Here is a 21,187-nt window from a genome sequence, read left to right on the forward strand (position 1 = left end):
ACCTCAGATTTTACAGAACAGTTGGAAAAAAGTCTGTACACAAATCTAATCTTGCAGCACAATTTTATATATATATATATATATATATATATATATATATATAATTTTGTATGCGATATAACCACTGACTTAGAGGAAAAGTCAACAGGTGACGAGCGTCATTCAGATAGGGCCCTATAGAACCAAACTAAAAGACTTAAGTCAAGAGGAAGAGACTTTGTTCTTACATTGTGCACATTATTGTCCATCCTGCCAACAAGAAATGTCTGATCGTTTAATCAGTAACAGCCAAACAAACGGGGAGGTGGGCTTAACAGTTCTTTTGGCTGAGCGACTTTCAGACCCTGTTAATATGTAACTCAACGTTTGACCGTTAACTGACAGGAACAGGAAACCATCAAGGACCAAAGTGGTCCCCTAAAGAGCCTTTAGAGTCCGACAGAGTGACATCACCGCCAACGTGGGATACTTTTTAACACGCTGATCTAAACTGAGTCAATATTTCCCATACCTTCACTGTACAAGGATATGGTCTAAACTAGATGTTCACACAAAGTGTGTAGGGGATTGTGGTAAATTGCGGAAAGAAATCCTTAAATAACATTTGGGAGATTTTCAATACAATTTAGGGGACACTTTCAAATAAGTGAATTACCAAAATACCAGGAAAATGCAGAGCTGGAAATAATGCGTTTGTAGTCACACAAATAACCAGCTATTTATTACCTGTGTATTGGGAAAAATTTGACTCTAAATACATTTTGGGGGCTCGTTTTAAACAAGTTACTTGCTCATTATTGCCACGAAAATATACTGAGCATTTGTTTGTACAGTATTTGGATGAACAGTGCATTATTATTTGTTGGTATTTTTGTAACACACACACACACACACACACACACACGCTCTGATTGGTTCTTCACTGCAACATAGACGAGTGCACTCAACCTTACAGGGAAAACAGCAGCACCTAGTGGCCAAAGTTAAAATCACAGCGCCACCTCTATATCACTGTAGTTTAAGTTCTTTTATTATGAAAACGTAATGTTGTGAATTATTATTAATACAGGTCAAACTTTTAGTCAGAGAGAATCAATAACACAAAAAGGTAGTTTCATAAAAACTATTTATTTAACAATTTCAATTCAAATTTTAAATATTGCTAAATGTTGTTTCATTGAACAAAGGAGTGTTATAAACACTGGAGTCGTGATGCCATGTGTCACATGAAGTCATATTAAGGCCACCGGCAGTACAGTTGTAACAGAAGCCATCTTCACAGTAAAAAGTGGAGTTTACAGACGGCTTCGCCATTTGGAGTTCAACAGAGTGTTTCAGGGAGAGAGAGGTTCGCCCTTCAAGATTCCTACAATTTCTGGATCAAAATAGATGAAGCTCCACCCCCTCCATTGCAGATGCCTGCCAGTCCGTACTGGCCTGACTTCAGGTTGTGCACCATGTGACCCACGATTCTCGCCCCAGACATCCTAACAGGAGAAAGAGAAAATACAGTATTACTGATTCATAACATTTTCTGTATAGACATATCGTGCAATTATAATTCACAAGTGAAAAGCGAGATGAGTTGTAGTCGGTCAAAGGCCAATAAAATAAACAGAGTCAAAGTACAAAAGAAATGTTGCACCAGTAAAGGTAAAGAAATAAATGCAAATGTGCTACTGTTCTACAAAACCAACAAACTACATAGTAGAAAGGTTCAAAACAAGCATCCACAGAGGTCTGGGCGACATTTGGAAACAGGCCTGGAATGTACATGTGTATATTTTGAAAAAGGGTACTTTTTGGGATAATTTGTCTGAACTTCTTTTGTCTTCGACTCCACTGGATCAGAATAAATATGTCAACAGTCAAATCCGTTTCCACAGCAAAGGAAAGGAATAAAAGAGGAGATACTTTCGGTGAACACCTCTCTTCCTGGGAGAAGCTCAGTGGGAGTGTTTTTGTTCTTTTGACAGTCGGTGTGAGTCTCTGCTCCTCACCCGATGGGGTGTCCCAGTGACACGGCTCCACCGTTCACGTTGACTTTAGTGGGATCGATGTCCAACATCTTGATGTTGGCCAGCACGACCACGCTGAAGGCTTCGTTGATCTCCCACATGGCGATATCCTCCTTCTTCAACCCTGCTGCATCCAGGACCTGAGACACAGACACACACACGATGGAAGTAGTATGTTGTTATAACAGGACTGTGGTTCAGGCTGGGGCATATTTCTTTGTCACTGTTTAAACAATTCTAGTTCTTCTGGAGTTAAATATTAAAAGAAAAAACACCATTTTCAACTAGATTAATAGTAATTAAATCTTGATTAGACAATTATTATGTTTTAATTTTGTGCATGTTCAACCACAATACACACACATAAATCTAAAACTATCGCCTCATGGTTGTACATCTCCGCCAACCAGTCAAGATGCAGTTGACATCCATGTTTGTCCAGAGCATCATCACTTCATCATTTTATCCTATGAAAATAGAAATTGTCGTAATTACAGAATTCTTAAGTTAAGTGACCTTTTATCACCGAATTGTAAATCAGATGACCCTTAAGTCCAGGCGTTTGTGGTAAATATGTAGAAATTCCTTTCAGTCCCTCCTGAATGGTTCACAAAAACATTTTGCCTCCCGCAGCTGAGCCATAAAATAGTGAAAGAGAAAAGCACATAAAAGGAATAGAGAAACCCTGCCAGGGTCACTGCTGTGCCAACAGTCCCATCATTTCCTGGAATCCGTGGGATCATATTGGAGCCGATCCGGACATTTCATAACACGTCGGGGAAGTAGTTGATCAAAATGCGATCCTTTCCTTACTGAATTATTCAAGCTTTTCCCTCCACGTGTCAGTGAGGGGACGAGTGTTCAAGATCCTGCCGATTGTGCACTGACACACAGGCGCAGAGGAAAAAACATTCTGGCAGCGACTTCTCAGTTTCATCTTGTGCGGTCACCACATGAACTGATAAACGGCTTCTGCGACCGATCATATCGGCGGCCACTGAGCAACGTTAAACCTGTGAGTGATTTGATGGCGGGCCAACATTTCACCTGGCTTTTGTTGGTGGACGGTATCTGTGCTCTGCCAGACCTGAACAGATTGTGTTTGGGGGAATAACAAATGTTCCATAATCACAGCTGAACATGTCAAAGAAGCTTACAACTCTTAAAATGGCACTAAAACATACTGGAAATAAGGTAATCTAAAGTCAAGAAATAAAAAAAAGAGGATATTGCCAAGGTTTGTTTGTTTATAGGTAATAATTCTTCTTCAGCTTCTGTTATGTCACTGATGAGGATAACCACAGTTATCATGATAATTGAAATTTATTACGATCAATTTATTGTTTTTTATTGTAATTTGTAGTAATTCCTTTATTGTGTAGTATAATATTCAGTTAACATTAGGTAAATATAAGTATTGGTTCAGACCCAAAACTTACTATTTACAAGTACTCACCTTTGGAACAGCGAATGCAGGAGCAATGGGGAAATCTATAGGTGCAACAGCAGCATCAGCAAAAGCTGGAAGAATAAACATTACATATCAATCTTGTAATATAACACACACACACACACACACTGTTCTAACTGCCTAAACTCATATCCAACAAACCTTTTATTGTTTTCAACTAGCATACCGGTTTCTCTGAGTATGAACTTGTAGAATAAATGCAACAGTGTTACGTTTCATCTGCAGATCTGCCGTGTGTCACAACCTCATTTTTAGTTAAGCTCTGCAAGAACAGCTGTCTGTGTCTGTCTGTGTGTCAATGCGCGTCTGTGTGTGTGTGTGTGTGTGTGTGTATGAAGCTTACAGACGATCTTGGCCAGTGGCGTGACGTTGAGTCTCTTCGCAGCATCAGCGGTCATTAAAACGAGAGCGGCTGCTCCGTCGTTCAGCGTGCTGGCATTGGCCGCCGTCACTGTGCCTGAAGAGCAGGCGAGAACAAAATGTACATTCAAATAAAAAAAAGTAATGATTACCATTATTACTTTTCCCTAAAAAAAGAAAAGACTTACGGTTGAAAATTGAGAAGAGGATGTAATTACATTTCAAAGAGTCACTAAGGTTCTGGTAATGAGTAAAACCACAGCAGCACCGTTACCGTTCTCTTTCTGGAACACGGCCCTCAGTTTGGGAACTTTGCTGAAGTCGACCCGCCTCCACTCTTCGTCCTCGGACACGACCACATCAGGTTTGCCTGCAAAGCCATATCCACGTCAGCTACGCGTGGCTGTATTCAGTAACCGGCCACCGGCCAGAGACCAACTCGCTGTACCTCTCTGGGGGATGCTGACCGGCACGATCTCCTTGGCCAGCAGACCGGCCTCGTACGCCGCTTTGCTGCGGCTGTACGAGCCGATGGCGTAGGCGTCCTGCTCCTCCCGGGTGATGCTGCTGTTCTTGGCTGTGTTCTCGGCACAGTTGCCCTGTTAAAGACAGCGAGGCCAAAGCAACAGAAAAACAGATCAAACTTGAAACCGGCCAAACTACACATCCAATTTAAAAGTAAAAATGTATACATCCTCCCCCACTTCACGGTCCGTAAACACACAATGCATGAAATTACAAATGTTTTGTTCCACACACATTTATGTGGCAGCTGTATGCTCTTGTGTGGGTATAATATAAACATTATTATTATTTACATGATTATACACTGAATGCAGGCTACCGCTTGTATCATTTTTGGGCGAAGCTACATAGGAGTTCTCTGCCATTTGTGTTGTCACTTTTGTTTTCTCCTGTATTAAGGCGAGGCAGGAAGGTCAGTATTGTTCTTCCTTTTGCACCGATAAGAAAGAAATACTTTGTTCCGGCTAGTGTGGGGTTTTTAGTTCGTTATTTCGGCTTTTGAGATCCTGAGGTTTTTGCTTCCGTTTTAGTTGTTCTCCTTTTTTGTGCGCGCTGATAAAGCTGTAAATAAACCATTTTCATTGCCACTTTAATACCTCACCCACCTTGTTGTTTCCCCTTTGTTCCACCTTTTCAAAAGGCTATTGTTCCTTCTGCATGCGTGTTAGGCCTGTGCACCCCTAGGAACCCTAGGCAGGCCGTAACATAACTCATAATTAAAGTACAAATACATTTTCCCCTTTCACAAATTTCTCAAAAATATAAAATAATTAAATAAACAAGCAAAAATAGTTTTGATCAATGCTTTCCAACGAAATAATTAAATAAAATGTGGCCTGCATCACACCTCAACCAAACTCATTTTTTTCCAAACAGAAATGTATCCAACTAGCAAAGAAAGATTCACTTTATAAACTATTTAACTGGTTTATAAAGTTGTTTTTTTCCCAATGCACCCTAACGACATCTCCAAGTAGAATAGAAATATATGACTTTGTGATTTTAAACAGGAGCTTGATAGTTACCATGTGGAATTTGTTGTAGACGTCAGTGAGTCCATCCTTGACGATGAGATCTTCCATCTTCACTCCTCCGTAGGTCGGGGTGTCTCTGGTCATCACGTACGGTACGTTGGACATGCTCTCCATGCCTCCTGCCACCATCACGTCCTTGGATCACACAGACAGCCACACACTTATACGCAGCAGCAGCTTTTGTTCTTAAAAATTAATTTCCTCTGCATCTTATGTTTGACAGGATTTGTTAACTACAGCAACTCTGTCAAAGAACTGAAAGCTGTGCCGTCTATGATGACAACACTTTAACGGCGTGCAAGTAATCACATCTTATGGACGACAAAGCTTGTTTTTGGTGACAACAAAGCTTTCCTGGATCTTGCCAGGAATCAGATTTGTTTATATATTTTTATTTGAGAAATTGTTCTGTCTTGATTCTTGTTGTTCCTACTTCGTACTTACGGTTGAATGCACTTATTGTAAGTCGCTTTGGATAAAAGCGTGAGCTAAATGACATGTAATGTAATATTTGAGCGAGCAGAAGAGAGAGTGTATTTAATTCTGACGCTACCTGGTGTCCACACATTAGACTCTGGGCTGCCAACATGATGGCCTTCATCCCGGAGGCACAGACTTTGTTGATGGTGGTTGCTGGAGTGCCGAGGGTCAAGCCTGAAGGTATAAACAGACTTATTTGCATTTGCTAAAAATGAATAGAAAACACTAATATTATCTTGACCTTCACTCAGCTATGCATTTGCATGTCAGTCTGACACAGGGGAACCGCATATTTCATAATAGTACGATATTACTTAGAGTGAACCATTACTGTTATTTATGTCACATTAGCTTTGAACCTTTTAATCTTTGAGGTCAATAATACAATACAAGGTCTCTGTAAGCTGCTAAAAATAAATATTGTGACACCTTTGAGCTGCAAGCTTTGATTAAATATATTGTAGCCGTGACAGCATTTAAGTGAGGATTTTTTAAAAAGACAATCAGAACCCATTAGCTGCTCACAAGCTTCCCACCCAATATAGGTAATTTCATATCTCATTAACGAGAGAGAATAATATATAGTATGTTTTCCGGTAGTTATATAAATAATAGTCTAAAATAAATAAACATGTTTATGGATACTTTTCTGTGAATCAAATACTTGACAAATGAAAATTATTTTTCAGATTTTATAAAAAAGGAGCTCTAGTGCAAAACAAATTTGAGAGAAATTTGAGTGGGTATGTGCACATTCATCATTATTTATCAATCTTGACGGTGTAATTGTCAATCGCAATATCTCATATATTCTATCTTGATATGTTTCCATTAAAAGGACTACACATTATAATCAAGAACTACCGCTCGGTAGCGACAGCTCCAACAGGCAAACAACATGACAATCCTGCTTTAAGCGCAACCCTTTCCGGTTTGCCGAGACGTTTCTGGACATCAATATTTTGTCGCAGTACAAATCGTTGCAACGAGGGCAGGATACCTGCTCCAAGCAGGGCTTGTCTTGTGGGGGCCTGCCCTTCTCCTGCCTGAAGCACGTTGCCCATGTAGACTTCCTTCACCTCCTCTGGAGCGATTCCTACACACCAGGAACACAAGGTCAACTCACAAAATATACACACAGCCGGCTTCCCCCTTTGCTGCAGCGCTCGGTACACATACTCATGTATACAGGTGACCCTATTTATCTGGTGTATTCGCTCTTCCATGCTTGCATACAGCCAGGGGCAGTGGACAGGCCTCAATGAAGGAGAACAGTTCCCATCTGAACATACCTGCTTTGTCGATGGCTCCTTTAATGGCAATGGAGCCCAGTCTGGTGGCTGGTACCGCCGCCAGGCTGCCTCTGAAGGAGCCCATTGGAGTGCGGACCGCACTGACGATGACGACTTCCTGAAACCGTGCATGTATTAAGTCTGCATTATTAAGTGTGCAGTCCAAACAATTACATGTGACGAGGTTATGAAATGTCCGGTACTGGTACTCACATTGAGCGAGGGCCGAGACGTGTAGGTTCTTGACAGGTACTTGTGAGCCTACAAGGGCAGGACAAATATGGGGATAAAGCACCTTTCCTTTCTTATCGTAACGTAAGCTTTCACAAGTTGTATCACAGCTTTCCAGTCAAGTCTGCTGTCCGAGTACCGCGACAGAAGCGTGAGAAACACGTTGGCTATGCTAACAACAAGTGCGCTCACAAGCAGCTGTTAGCTAACTTGCTAAGTTAAAGCACAGAATAACGGCTAAAACGGTGACAGGGGCTCGGTGTCGTGTCGGTCACACTTGTGCCCGTCACCTGTTAAAAATACCAACTTTTGGCTCTTTTGTTGTAATACTCATTTAAGCTAGCGTCTATTGTTGCTTTTAATTGTAAATACCTTTAGTTTGAAGAGAAAGCAGACTTTGGTGTTAAAGCGTTGCGAATAAAAGGTGACATAAGAGCGCTAAAGCGCTCGAGCAACTTTTGACTTCTCAGGTGTTCACTACTTTGGTCAAGGGCGACCCGAACAGGTTAGCTGAGCTGCTCAAAGTGAGCCACCGGGCCCTGTGTTTACAGACAGCCGGCGCTATTGCTCTGCAGGAATACAACAGACGGACACAAACAACGTATTTGTTTTACAAGCTATCACTTACCAGGCGTTTGCATAAGTGCGTGCGCATGGTTAAAAGTCCACAGGATGACATTTTGGACTGTGAGAGTCACACACTGGCACCCACTTCACCTTCAGCCGTGCAGCAGGAGCACTTCAACCAATCACAGTGGGAGGTGTGTTTTCTGACGTCATCGTTGACTGGGCATTGTGGTTGATGTAGTTTTTTTCCACAATCACATCGCAACACATGCTGTTGAGTAATTGATGACGATATTTTAGCATCATTTAAGACACACAATTATTTTGTAAGAATAAGAATGTAATGTGTCTGGACTTGACTGGGATTGCAGGAACTTTTATCAATGCTGGTGGTGCTGCAAGTGGATGAAAGAGACATGTTTTTCGCCTGTAGCCAGCCTTTGCAAAGAACTTTGTAAATGCTGCTGCTTTTATTAAGTGCTATATAATAAACCTTTATAATTATTATCATCATCAACCACACAAGATATCTTTGTTAACCGATTTAACCTTCATTGCACAACATGAGGCTAATAGTTTATAATATAGTGATTTATATTACCGTTACACAGAAAATGTGGATGTATCAAACGTGGCATTTGTTTTCAAAACTTAAGCTGCGTTCCAAATGATATACTTTTTACTTTTAGCACTGTACTGTATAACAAAATTTAGTATTCATACTCAAAAATACTTTAACATACACACTTCTGAATAATTGATGATGTAGTGATGAGAACAACTTTGCAGATCTTGATGTTGTGTTTTAGATATTTGTATTTTCTATGTAGACATATGCAATGAATGGAAATCACTAGCTTCAAACAGTAGGGAACGTATTGTGGAAAGAAAAACACTGATATGGCATTTTAACACAGTGCTGATTCACCTCTCTGCATGTATCAATGATGAAGGCCACTGCTCAATAACAAGAACAGTCATCTTAGAAAATTTAAACATTTTAATAAATAAAAACTGATGTAATATACACCATTATGAATATACAACTACAACAAGCATACCAAGACATTTGAAATACAAAAAAAAACAACGACTGTTTGCTTGAAAAGCTTCAATTTTAGAAAGAGTGGGAGTGAGCAGGAATTACAATAGCCATACATTCTTGTTAGTGTTTGTGCCAACAAATATATTTAAAAAAAAAAAAAAAGCATCATGTGTACTGACTTCTCTGAGATGGTGAACATAAAAAACAAGAGAAAATAAACTGAATGGTTACATATCTGGACTGAAGTTTTCCACAAAGAGACAATTTGAGGTACTGAGTTGTCTACGCCTGTAACGAACAGTGAACACACTCACACGATTGTTTTGTTGTTTACCAGAAGGTCATGAAAAGAAAAAAGTCTGAAACTCAAAGCAGTTCTACACATCTCAGGAAGACACAACAATTAATAGGAGACAACTTCAGTTTGTTCTTCTTCCACCTGTATTGCATTTTGTGATGAAACAAACAAAACAGGTAACTTAAAAAAACATGACGTTTTTTTATGGACAGAGGCTCCCAAAAAGGTGAGCGTTAACTACTTTTACACACCTTCAAGAGACAATATTTCAATGCTCCCTCCGGTCTACGAACATAGTAACACTACAGGCCCCGTAAGAAGCGGCAACCTTCACCTAAGGGTGGGATTGTGAGCAGCTCGAGCGCAGAAGAACTGGTTGATGATGTTGCGTCTTCTGTTCAATAGAAGGGCACCTGGGTTAGCATGTTAGCATGTTGACCGACCTGATAGAAAGACTAGAGAGGGAGCTGAATGTCTAGGATGAAATACCGTATCAAAAGTCATGGTGAGCATATCTGTTCACTCAGCACCAAACACAACGTGTGGACACTATTTGCCGCCACCAATACATCGAACTTTGAAGCAAGATCAGAGCAAAAAGGAAAGAAAAGAAAGGAACAAGAGACTTGTAAACTCAACCCGTCGTGACACGTGTATCTGAATGAACTGCCCTGTTTCGACTTCCTTGCTTTTTTAGATCCGCCACTCTAAAATGTCAGCCTCGTCCGATCTGTGTATTCCCTGAAACAGCGAGCAGTCAAAGCAAACCATCTAAATTGAACGCTGACCGACAGCAACCATACAGTACAGTACAGGATTGTGTAGCTACATTTTGTCTGAAGCAAGGAAACATCCAACTTAAAAAAAGAAAAGAAGCACCACAGATGTGTTTAAATAGCACCAGTTGTCAGAATGTATATGACGTGTTTTTAGTTGTTGTTTTTTTGGCAATGTACAGCACTGAATTGAATGTCTGGGAGAAACGTCTAGCAGCAGCTGCAGCGCTCAACCTCCACTCCTGAGCAGAAGGCCACGCGGCGTTAGCGTTAGCTTGCACGTGCTCCCGTCTTACAACCAACATGTGGACCCCTTTCCGTCAGTTCAAAGCAGCAACATGAAGCCTCCGCCCTGTTACACACACACTGTAAATATAGAGGTTTCTATCTGTGGTTCACACAGTTATGTTCGTGTGCTCTGCTGTGATACACATCGCAAGGGAGCACCATAGTAGGGAAAGAGAGTCTCACCAGTCTTTCATGCCAAAAAAGATAGTAATTATAATATTTTTTTAAAGATGAATGTGTAACTGCAGAAGCCAGCCTGGTGATAGAAAAATAAAAACTATATATATATATATATATATATATATATATATATATATATATATATATATATATATATATATATATCGAAAGACTAGGTAGTAAAGGTAAGAAGATGGCCCACAAATAATGCAACAATTACATTTGCTATTCACACCAAGTGGACATATTTGCTATAATAACTAGTCTGCTGCACTGGTCTCCGTGTGATGGACGGTGAGATACACAGCACAGTGACGCTGTTGGTGCATCATTCTCTTTTGCTTTGCACACAGGCTAAAAAACACATTTTCTCTACTTTTGTGTGATTGCTACAGTAAAGAGCAACAAATGGATATAAAAATAATAGAATATAGACGTATACATTCTTGAAAACAAGTATTCTCCCCATATATATATATATATATATATATATATATATATATATATATATATATATATATATATATATACACACACACACACACTCATATACCCATTTTGGTTCCATGACAATATATTTATATCTATTTATATATCTATATTTCCTGCCTCTAGGATATTAACCTCTTGAACTAAATTCTAGCATTTAGAAGATAGTGATGGGTCTGTTACGCTGTGTTATAACGTGTCACTGAAGCAGTCTTCAATAGGGTTGAATGTGCATCATATTTTCTTCTACAAAAAAATAGATATATGACAAGGTAAGCTTATTTGAGATATATTTACACAGTAAGAAAATGTTGTAGTTTTTTTTCCGTTAAATCTCAAATATGTAATGCCTATTTGTACACTCAAATGTGGAGAAAAGATACCTCATAGCTCAATTCTCCTCCCTTATCAAATCTACATGAGATTAAGGTCTCCATCCTCTTCTGACAATCATGTTGTTCGTTGTTATCGATTTGTTTTACCGGCGTGTGAGCTGTCATTTCATTTGAATGGCAGGGGAACATTTTTTATTTTGGTGACATATTACTTGTATCAATTTGCAGTTGAAGAACATTGTGAGTGTGTCAACATGGCAATAAGTCCATTTATTTACAGAAATCTCATGGATCCCAGTGATATGATCAAAGCCCATTTCACAACACACGCGTTTCGGGCTAAAAAAAGAAAGAAAAAGAACTAATATTTGGCAGTTTTAGGCATCAGATGCAGTGAGCTCAGAGAGGGTTCAAGAGCAACTGAATATGGTTACAATGCGGTGACAACAAAAACCGTGCAGCACGTGTTAGCACCAGAGATAAGTCTCTCTCTCAGTGCATCGAAGTATGTGAAGCCAGAGCAGAACGTCCGCTTATGCTCGGCTCAGGAGTGATACAGTACTGAGATATTCCTAATAAACTATTTGTTAATGATAAAACAAAAGTTTTTTTTTTCTTCAGTCAACAAAAACATTACTATTTCTTGTCTGCCGCTGTTATCTCTGACAAAGCTACAGTATACGTGTGTGTGTCTAAGAGTGACCTCATCACGGTACAAAAGAAGTTCTCATGTCCTGGACTCAACACAAGTCCGACTGCAGTTGGACCACAGGACTGGACTGGGCTTGTTTTTAGTCCAGACTAACAGTGTGTGAGGTCACGCTCACCTAACACGTACTATACAAATATCAATGTGATCGACAGACATCACAGAAGCAGTGAAAGAGCATCTCGTCCTCATTACCAACTCATCCTCGCTGTGTTTGGGTGTTGCAGCTTCCAGTCCACTGAAAGCATCTGATCGCATGTTCTTGTATTGCATGTTAATGCTTCTGCTGCAGGGGAGACATTCACGCGCTGGTCAATTCAGAGTTTATGGTCTATTTTGCTTCCACGACATGTCTTCTGTCAGACTAGTGGAAAGAAAACGTCCAAAATACACATTTAAATACCGCTTCATTTTAACATAACATTTGAGAAAACTACATAAATGTAATGTAAGTTATTTTTTTGTTAGCTTGTCACAGGTAGTGAATGTAATTAAAGGATGTTTTCTAATGAGCCAGAATAGGTTCCCAGATTCATTCCTATTTATATTCTGAAGGTTTTTACCTTTACATCCTGTACATCATCCATAGCCTGATTTACTGAACATTTTATTACCGTTAACATGGCAGAAACAGATTTTTTCTGATTTATGGAGAGCAAGAAATTCTCTCTTTGACTCTAATTTGTTCCCAAAATAAAACAAGCAACCTGCATTTTTAAAAACGCCTCACTCCCCTTATTTAAAAATAACATTGCAGAGAACCTTTAAACCATAAATATGATTGTTTTGATGTAAGTAATGAACTGGAGACGTTCCATGTTGGTAACTATTAGTTCAATTAGTTCCCGTCCTCCCGCAGTGTCTCCCCTTCAGCTGCTTTCACTAATGCTTTCACTTTCACCCTTCAGCTGTTTCCCCATCATTTCATCCTCTTTAACGTCCAGCTGAGCAACGCTCCTCCATCGGGGTGGGTTTTAAACTTTAGGCACCAAACAGCGACAGACTGTCTGCTCTGGAAGTAGCGATTCCCCTTGTTTGTCAGTAGCATTCAAATATTTCATGCAAAGAATATCGTCCACTATACACTATGTACACGTTTCTGAGTGGCTCATGCCGAGGTATACAGTGCTTCTGACTCGGCCCTCAGCCTTGTTCGGGGCCCTCGTCCATCCAGCTCACGCCGTCCTGCTCACACAGGCCCCATTGAAGCCCTTGGTAACACAAAGACCCCCCCGACCCCCTTTAGCTTGAGGGCTTTGGGCCTTTGTTGGCGTACTCAAGGTGTTCGTTCTCTACATTCAACCAGAAAAGCATAAAAACTAAATCCCACGATGCACAGAGTGCATGTCGGTGCTTGAGTTGGGTCGGTTTATCACTTTGGGGTCTCAGCGTTTATTTCCACTGACCTGGAGCTCCACTGAGCTCAGAGGGACGACTCAAGAATAACTCATTCATATTCAAATCAAATCAACGGGTATATCGTTCAGATTGATTGCAGTTCCTGCATGCATATTATTGCCCAATTTTAATAAAATATTCCATTTCTTATTTTATTTTTGTACATTTTATAATATATAGACTGATTGTATTTACACATTTCAATAGTTCATATTGTGTACATTTAGGTGTTTTCCCCACATCTGTCCTGTTTTGGTGGTAAATGTGGGGTAGTTACGACAGCGGTCCTTTCTGTGTTACGTTGTCAGAGGTTTCGTAGATTCAATATATCCAATGTATTCATAAAGTTAATTCCTAAACAGAAAAAATATATATATTATTGGTATCTATTATAGGACAATCTGTTGATACTGTCCTTAATGTTAATACAGTTATTATTGTTTTAAAGTCTTGATTCAAACTATTTTAAAGGAGGACATTTAATAATATTTATAAAACCTTCCATAATTGGTAGAAAAGAGAGATTGCTTTGACATTATCTTTCAGCAATGTTTTGCTCGTATTGGGGGAAATCATCAATATGTTGCTAACTTCTAAAGCGATGTAAATAAAGTATTTCTTGTAGTTATTGGGGGATTCATTGTTCGTTGCCGGCCATGTGTTACCTTGTCTTTTCATACAGTGTAACGTCCTCTGACTCCTCCAGCGGGTCAGAGGTCAACGAGAGCAAACGGGGTGACTTCACTCCTTCAGAGCTGTGTTAAGAAGAGCCACAGCACAACCACCAGAACAATCAATGAGCCAGCCTGTCCCTCTCCTCCTCACATCTCACATAGTATGCTCTATAAATGGCATAACACCAAATGATATTCAAAAGCACCACGGCACAGTTCCATATTTGTCTTGGGGAACATTACGCCTTACGACTTCACGGTTCTCATGCCAGACATAAAGGGTTCTCGTGGAGGAACGGGTCCTCCTTTCCATTTCCATGGGATTTTGAATCCAACCACAATTCCTCCAACAAGCACCTTGGCATTTGTAATCATATAATATGCACCCATTGGTACGCCGTCGCGCGTACGCGGCTCGCTGAGCACCTCGAGGCCGCGAGGAGAGATCGACTCGACCGATCAAGCACCCTGGGATGAGATGTTGACGTTAAATTGAGTTGAACAAGAGTTATTTCCACAATAAGTGCATCATCATTCTTTACTGTTGGCTACCAGATGCTCAACAATTGCAGACATCATAATTCCATCTTCAAGGCACTAGCTTTTTTTTTATTTTTTATTTTTTTACACTAAAGCAACTCCAATGCGTGTGTATGATGACTTCAGCAACTTGATTCCAGTGGGCTGGATATGGTCGTGAGTCTATTAATGTGTGATAGTTTTATGTAAATAGACGCCATCGCTGCTCTTCTTCACTTCTCCTGCAGTCTAAATATCTAATATGTGAGAAGAGGTGAGAAGAGGTTGTTTTTTTAAATATCTTGACACAGCATTCATCGTGGAAATATCTTAATCAAGCAATCAAGCGAGTTCAATTACTGAGAATTTGGTGGATTGTTGGAGTTCTCAGAATCGGCTTAAAGTCACAATAAATAAAATTAAAAAAACACACACACAAGTAAATAAATGCATTCAAATCCGTTGAACGTACCGATGAGCAATGCCACTCCAGACTCACTTCAGAAGAACACGGACACTGCTTCCTGTTCGTATCAGGAACCCGAGATATGTTACAGTAACGTCTTTAAATGAATACACCTTCTGAAGAATGTCAGCACCTTGGAAAAAACTGGAAAGAACTGGAAAAACAGCAATAAAACTGTTACAGTACACACCCAAATCTAAAATATGACTGCGCTGCAGCGTGTGCAGTGGGTGATATAGTTGCGTTTCTGATGTTATGGCACTTCCCGTACTCATCCCCCAAAATAATTTGCCCCTCAGCGACCACGTTTCAATGTCAGTTTGACAAATTGAATCGAGTCTTTCAAAGTAAAACTGGGCGACATGTAAACAAAACTGCGTACACCAGTGTGGTGTACAACAACAAAACGTTTGGCTCACTTTGTTTCCCTCAAAGACACAAACCCAGGTCTCAACGGGTGACTCCCTCTCAGCATTTACCTTTCCAAGCACATAAAGAGACAAATTACAAAGAGGCGGGTACTTACATAAGCACGCACAAACAAATAAAATAACACAAAATGTAGAAGTAGAAATAAAAAAAAATAGACACAAGTGAAGCAGGCAACCCATCAGAAGCTCTATTAAGGCCAAACGAGGCCATTGTTTTTGATGCCCTCTAATATGTATGAAGAAAATACTATAATATACTATGGCACACAGTCTGACCCTCCACTACCTATCGTTGTTTTTTATATATATTTTTTACTTAAATAGTTTTTGGCATAACTATAGTTCTTTCTGAACCCTCTACACTACCTAAAGTAGAAGAAGTGGCGACGTAAAGAAGCAGACACACACGTGGAAGTAAAATGGAGAAGATTTTGCTCCAGTGCAAACGGTTATATGAGGGATGAGGAGCTGAAGACGAAGCAGCTGATTGGAGCAATTGGATGACTTTTTATAGAGGCGATGGAAAGTAAGTGAATCGCCACGTTAGTGTGTGAAATGCAAATGTTGAAATCTATCCAATAAGAAATGACATGGAGTGAATTTCCTTCAGAAGGCCGAGGAAAGCAATTTTGAGTTAAGAGTGCGACAGAATTATCCTCGTCTGAGATAAGTGAACAGAATTAACTCAACGTATGTACAGCTGAAAACGTACATATGAGAGAAGAGAACTTTAACGTGTCAGTATGAGGGAAGCGAGTGGAACGCAAAGGGGACTAAAGAGATGGTAAAAGGCGAGTGTGTCCTGCTGGCTGATCCTGGTGGCCGTGTGGTCTCGTGTCCTGTGCTCTGAGGTATACTTGGTAGGAAGTGAGAACGTCCACGTTTGGAGGCGAGTTTCTCGGCAGATCGGAGCCGTTGCTAGCGGAGAGGATCCGATGGAAGGTGCTGTAAACGGAGACCCGCGGGGATATTTCATTTTTATAAGGAGGGATAGAGGGGAGGGGGTTCGTTTAGCAAAAGAAACATACTCTAAAATCTGGAGAAGCCTTTTAAAATGAAAACGGTAACACTGGCGAGGGAAAACTGCTTCGGTTTGGAAAACGTATTTCCTCTTTTTGTGTGTATTTTTTTGCACTGGAGTAAAACTTTGAAAATTGTGGCAGCTGTCATTGTGATTTGAATTGTCTAGCCTAAACATGTATTTTTTTAATAAGGAATGCTACTGGATTTTAGCACACACAGATCTTTGTGCATTTGGGCATTAGTACAAACGATCAGAACCTTTTTTTTTTCTAGAGCTGTGTCTGCTGTGTCACTATCAGGAAGTTGGGAGCAGCACTGCAGACTCAATCATTCATCTGTACTTTTATTTGTGTGTTGATTTTGCTGTCATCACAGATGGACCATGGCAGAATGCTTGCTAGTGCGGATTGAACTGACCAAGGCCCGTATCGCTATAGAACGCTCCAAATCTGAACGCTGAAATTTAGTGCTCTCCCCCGTTTATAGACAACACATTGCAAACATCTTGCTTGTTTTTACCATCCGGTATGTTGCTCGGATTATTTTTAGGAATGAGGTCATATTGCATGATTGTGACCTTGTCCTCAAGGGGCTTTCAGAGGAGCGTGGCGTGGTCCAGGTCTATGTTGTCCATGCTGGCCAGAATAGCCTTCTGGTCCTCCCGGGGCGGGCGGCGGTACAGCAGAGCGGAAAAGCGAGTGTATGGATCGTGGAGGACGGGCCGCTTCTTCTTCTTGCGGAGGTAGAGAGCTTCTTCGGGCTGTAGTACCTGAGAGGTGTAGGCCTGCTGGGTCTGAGAGGTGGTGACACCTGGAGGAGAAGATAAAAGGTAGGGTCATGGCCACCGGAAGTCACTGTGCCAAGATTTACAAGCAAGTCCGCACATAAACTCCTCCGACATGACTTCTAGTCGGCGTTTTCCTCATCAATACAGTGCAGGACTAGAGGCTGCAGACAGATGACCGAGAGAGATCAGTGCACAGTTTGTGCTGTGTCTGCTGTGTCTGGATGCTAAACATAGAACACATGTACAGCCAGCACATGGTTAGCTTAGCTTAGCATGAAGCGTAAGCAGCGGTAAAACAGCTAATCAGTCCAAGAGAACAAAATCCACCTACCAGCATTTAATTCCTGGAGTCTCTGTTGGTTCACCTCTTAGTGAAGGAAAAGGGCTCCGGGAAGTCAAAGTCCCAGTCGAGAAAAAGTTTGAACTCCCCTTAAAAACACGACTAAACGATTCTACACATCTGTTTGTGAACGGGTTTAAACTAAGAAGATACAGAATATGACAACATGTTCATCAGTCAGAGCTTCTGGTGATCGTTGGCAGGTTTCCCTCACTTTCAGACTTCATGTTATGCTATGCTGATCGGCTGCTGACTCTAGCGTTATATTCTCGAAGCGTGCTTCCTAAAATGTCAAACTGTTGCTTTTAAGCAAAGATAAAAAACAAAACAATATCAGTACAGTACTTTTTTCTCCTCACACGATTACACCCTAACCCTAGCACATGAACACACTGGTCAATGAGTATCCAAAGAGACACCGCTGCATGGGAAAAACTCAAATGACTCATGTCTACTGAGTACGTCTTGCTGGAAGATCTGCCCCTACTCTCTGATGGACCCATTTTTGTTCCAATATAAATAATGAAGAAAGGCAACCCAAAGAGACCCGACGGCAGAAAGACAGCCCAACAACTGCAAGTTTACCCTTTTCACAATGTAAGCATTTCATTTGAATAGTCTCGGAGAATTAAAGAGACAACATATCAGTTTGTGAACTAACAGCCATGGGTTCCCCTGGTCAGACTTTAAGAACTGCACTGTACATGTCTTGTGTGATTTTCTGTGGACGGCTCAATATAGAAGTTTCATAGGTCAGCATTGGACATGTGTTTATTTTAAACCTCTATCTATAAGTCTTAGCCTTTTATCTCTGGACACTGCAGCAACAAAATGATTATACGAGCACTACTTTGCCAAGACAATATATGATGAACTGTACTTCTTATCGCCTCAAAAGTTAAGTTATGTTGTCTTATTTACTCACCATGAAATGATCATGTGATTTCTGAGTCTAAAGTAAAACATGATCAATAAATAAAAGCACATAGCACGTTTCGAGGGACCACTAGAGGCGGCAACATTTCTTAAAACTTTAAAATGATGTGGCAGAGGTGAGATATTTGGGTCTCAAAAAATGAATGCACAGGTTTTTAGAAGCGTACCAATCATACTGAGATATGACATGGTGGTTGAATTTAAAGGGCCACGCCACCTATTTCACACATGAAGTTCCGTTTACCTCTTAGCCAGTGAAACAAGTGGTACAAGCTCTTAACCCTCATGATGTTTGACTTTAAGGCAAGAAATCTCTGTCTTTGCGTGTCCTTTGCAGATATCCAGAACCGTTCATATGATCTACTTCACACTTGGCGAGGTGTATTGTTGGGGACCCAATGACGCGCAATGCAGATTTGGACAATTTGGACAAGCGATCCATTAAATATTCTTAAACGTTGCAGCAGCAGGGGCAGGGTCTCATGTTCGCAGCTTGGCTTCAGAGCTCATTGACTGCAGTTTGATTCTGGACATACAACTAACAATGCAATCGAAAACTTCTCCACCTGCCTGGAGTCAACTGATGAGAGGTTCACGACAAAGTGATCAGCTGCTACGAACGGCACACATTCGGAACGACCTCGTTTCTCGACAACGCTGCTTGCGATGACAATATTTTTACAATATCACACGCTAAAATCAGTCCTGACCCCCCAAAAGAGTAGATTTCTTTTCTCTGACCAACACAAAACTACAATAAAATATCCTTAGTAGGTCACAAAAATCATATAAATGCATCTTCGACACACAACACAATTGTTTTACATGGGGTAATCAAGACGACTGTGTAAAAAGTGAGAAGAGAGAAACAAGATTCACACCTGCTATCTTTCTGGACTTGGAGTTATTGTTGTTCATCATCATCTTCTTGGCCTTTTTAATACGTTGGTATCTCAGTGCATCAATCCTCTCAGACCCCGAAAGGGCACTCGGCACACCTCGATGTTTTCTGGATAAAGAGCAGAGAGAGGGGAGAACGGGGTAACTCTGGGCCAAAACATAGTCAGTGGACTGTTTCTGCACTACGGAGTGCAACGCAGCCAGAAACCCACACGACCTCAAGACAGCACGGCCCGTGCTAAGCTAAGAGGTGCAGTACATGGCCAAAGGATCAATAGGAGACACCCAAACTGCCGTTCTCTGAAACGAGCAAATGTTTTCTTTCTAAAGGTTTAAAGAACAGTGACGTTAATTCTACTATTTCCAAAACTTAGTACGACATCTGGATTTACAAACAGTTATGTTTAGCTCAAAGATGACCATGTTTCACAAAATAGGTTAATAAATCCAGATTGTACATCAAATTGTGCACCTAGAAATTTCGCTGCCCTTCAGGGGCATCTAAGATGTTTTGCTCAAATTGATCCAACCAATCTTTATCCAAAAGGAAAGCAAAGTATCACATGACTCCTGAAAACCATCTGTTTACCTCACGGTGCAGATCACAACTGTGAGTACATTTTGAGAAGATACAACATAAAAAAAAGCAACTTGCGCTGTTGGTTTCAGAGGAAAATTCTCAAAAGAATTGAAGAAAACAATATTTTGAACAATATGCAAGCAAGAGTTTGAATTAATGGTACTTTTTGCAGATTTTAAAAATGAATCTATCCCTCTCTGAAAATAACAGAACAAATGTTTCCTTGGTGTTGAGTGTATATCTCTCAGTTGCTCATGACTGCACAGACCTCCCTCCCATTCATAGAGGTAGTTATATGACTTGGCAGCCAACAGATCTCGGCCACAAACATACACTCGGTTCTCCCAAAGCACAGAAAACAATTATCATTACAAAGAGGCCCTCGTCCCGCCGTGGCTGCAGAGAGAAACCGAAGGTTGTTAGTAGAGGGGGAGAATCACAGCTGAGCAACAAAGCATCATCAATATGTATTCATAGACATGGATACTGTCTACAATGGGCTTCACCATGCTGACAGGGGGAGAGATGGCGGGAGGGGAAAATGACTACTCAGGAACAGTCACATAATGAAAAATAAGCCAAAGAAAAGCGAAGCACTAGGACAACAAATGTAACAAGAATTTATCCATAGAATTGTTTCTTTTTTCTTTTTTTTTTGAAACGGAGGAGCAATATTTAGCGATGGCATGCATGGCAGTTTGCACATGGAACACGACTTTAAAGGGGAATACATTCAAAAGCTCTTGGGAAGTTGACTCTGCAAGCCCTTGGCAAAATATTTGTTCCTTAGGATAAAAAGAAGTGCGAAAGCTGTTTTGTCAGGACACTTTGCTGCACATGGCAGTGAGAACTGTTCTGCAGTCCAAACTTAAAATGGCAATTGTATACTTACAGTAGATGGTTTGATTGGTGCTCTATACAGATGCTTTATACAGGGGATTAAGGCCATGTGTCCACCAGGAATCTGCTTTAAGTTATTAGGGCTGGATAGAGATGGAAGCGCTGGCATGGCTCCTGTTATTGCTCTGTTGCTGG

At 40.6% G+C, this 21,187-nt stretch overlaps 2 protein-coding genes across 6 annotated transcripts in view; both read right to left on the reverse strand.

The window, feature by feature from the left end:
* Nucleotides 1-1,109: 1,109 nt before the first annotated feature.
* Nucleotides 1,110-8,152, reverse strand: acat1 (acetyl-CoA acetyltransferase 1). The gene is made up of 12 exons (XM_068601382.1): nucleotides 8,040-8,152; nucleotides 7,394-7,441; nucleotides 7,181-7,298; nucleotides 6,889-6,984; nucleotides 5,962-6,062; nucleotides 5,400-5,543; nucleotides 4,298-4,448; nucleotides 4,124-4,219; nucleotides 3,833-3,946; nucleotides 3,475-3,539; nucleotides 2,001-2,158; nucleotides 1,110-1,487 (listed from the first exon to the last, which is right to left on the reverse strand). Exons 1-12 carry the CDS (start codon nucleotides 8,088-8,090, stop codon nucleotides 1,367-1,369), a joined length of 1,263 nt encoding a protein of 420 aa, XP_068457483.1. The 5' UTR covers nucleotides 8,091-8,152; the 3' UTR covers nucleotides 1,110-1,366.
* Nucleotides 8,153-11,100: 2,948 nt separating this feature from the next.
* LOC137802274 (protein turtle homolog B-like) overlaps nucleotides 11,101-21,187 on the reverse strand; it is a 109,342-nt gene continuing 99,255 nt past the window's right edge. For 4 of the 5 annotated variants that reach the window (XM_068600061.1, XM_068600059.1, XM_068600060.1 and 1 more), the window contains 2 exons: nucleotides 19,554-19,681; nucleotides 11,101-17,419 (listed from right to left, as the gene is read on the reverse strand). In XM_068600061.1, coding sequence (XP_068456162.1) covers nucleotides 17,205-17,419; nucleotides 19,554-19,681 — 343 coding nt within the window. In that variant the 3' untranslated portion in view covers nucleotides 11,101-17,204. Of the gene's footprint in view, nucleotides 17,420-19,553; nucleotides 19,682-21,187 lie in introns of those variants that run through there. The other variant, XM_068600062.1, reaches the window with a different exon arrangement.

This window comes from Clinocottus analis, unplaced genomic scaffold (assembly GCF_023055335.1).
Source record: "Clinocottus analis isolate CAN_PGR_092001 unplaced genomic scaffold, fCliAna1.0.p SCAF_5, whole genome shotgun sequence".
Lineage (NCBI taxonomy): Eukaryota > Metazoa > Chordata > Actinopteri > Perciformes > Cottidae > Clinocottus > Clinocottus analis.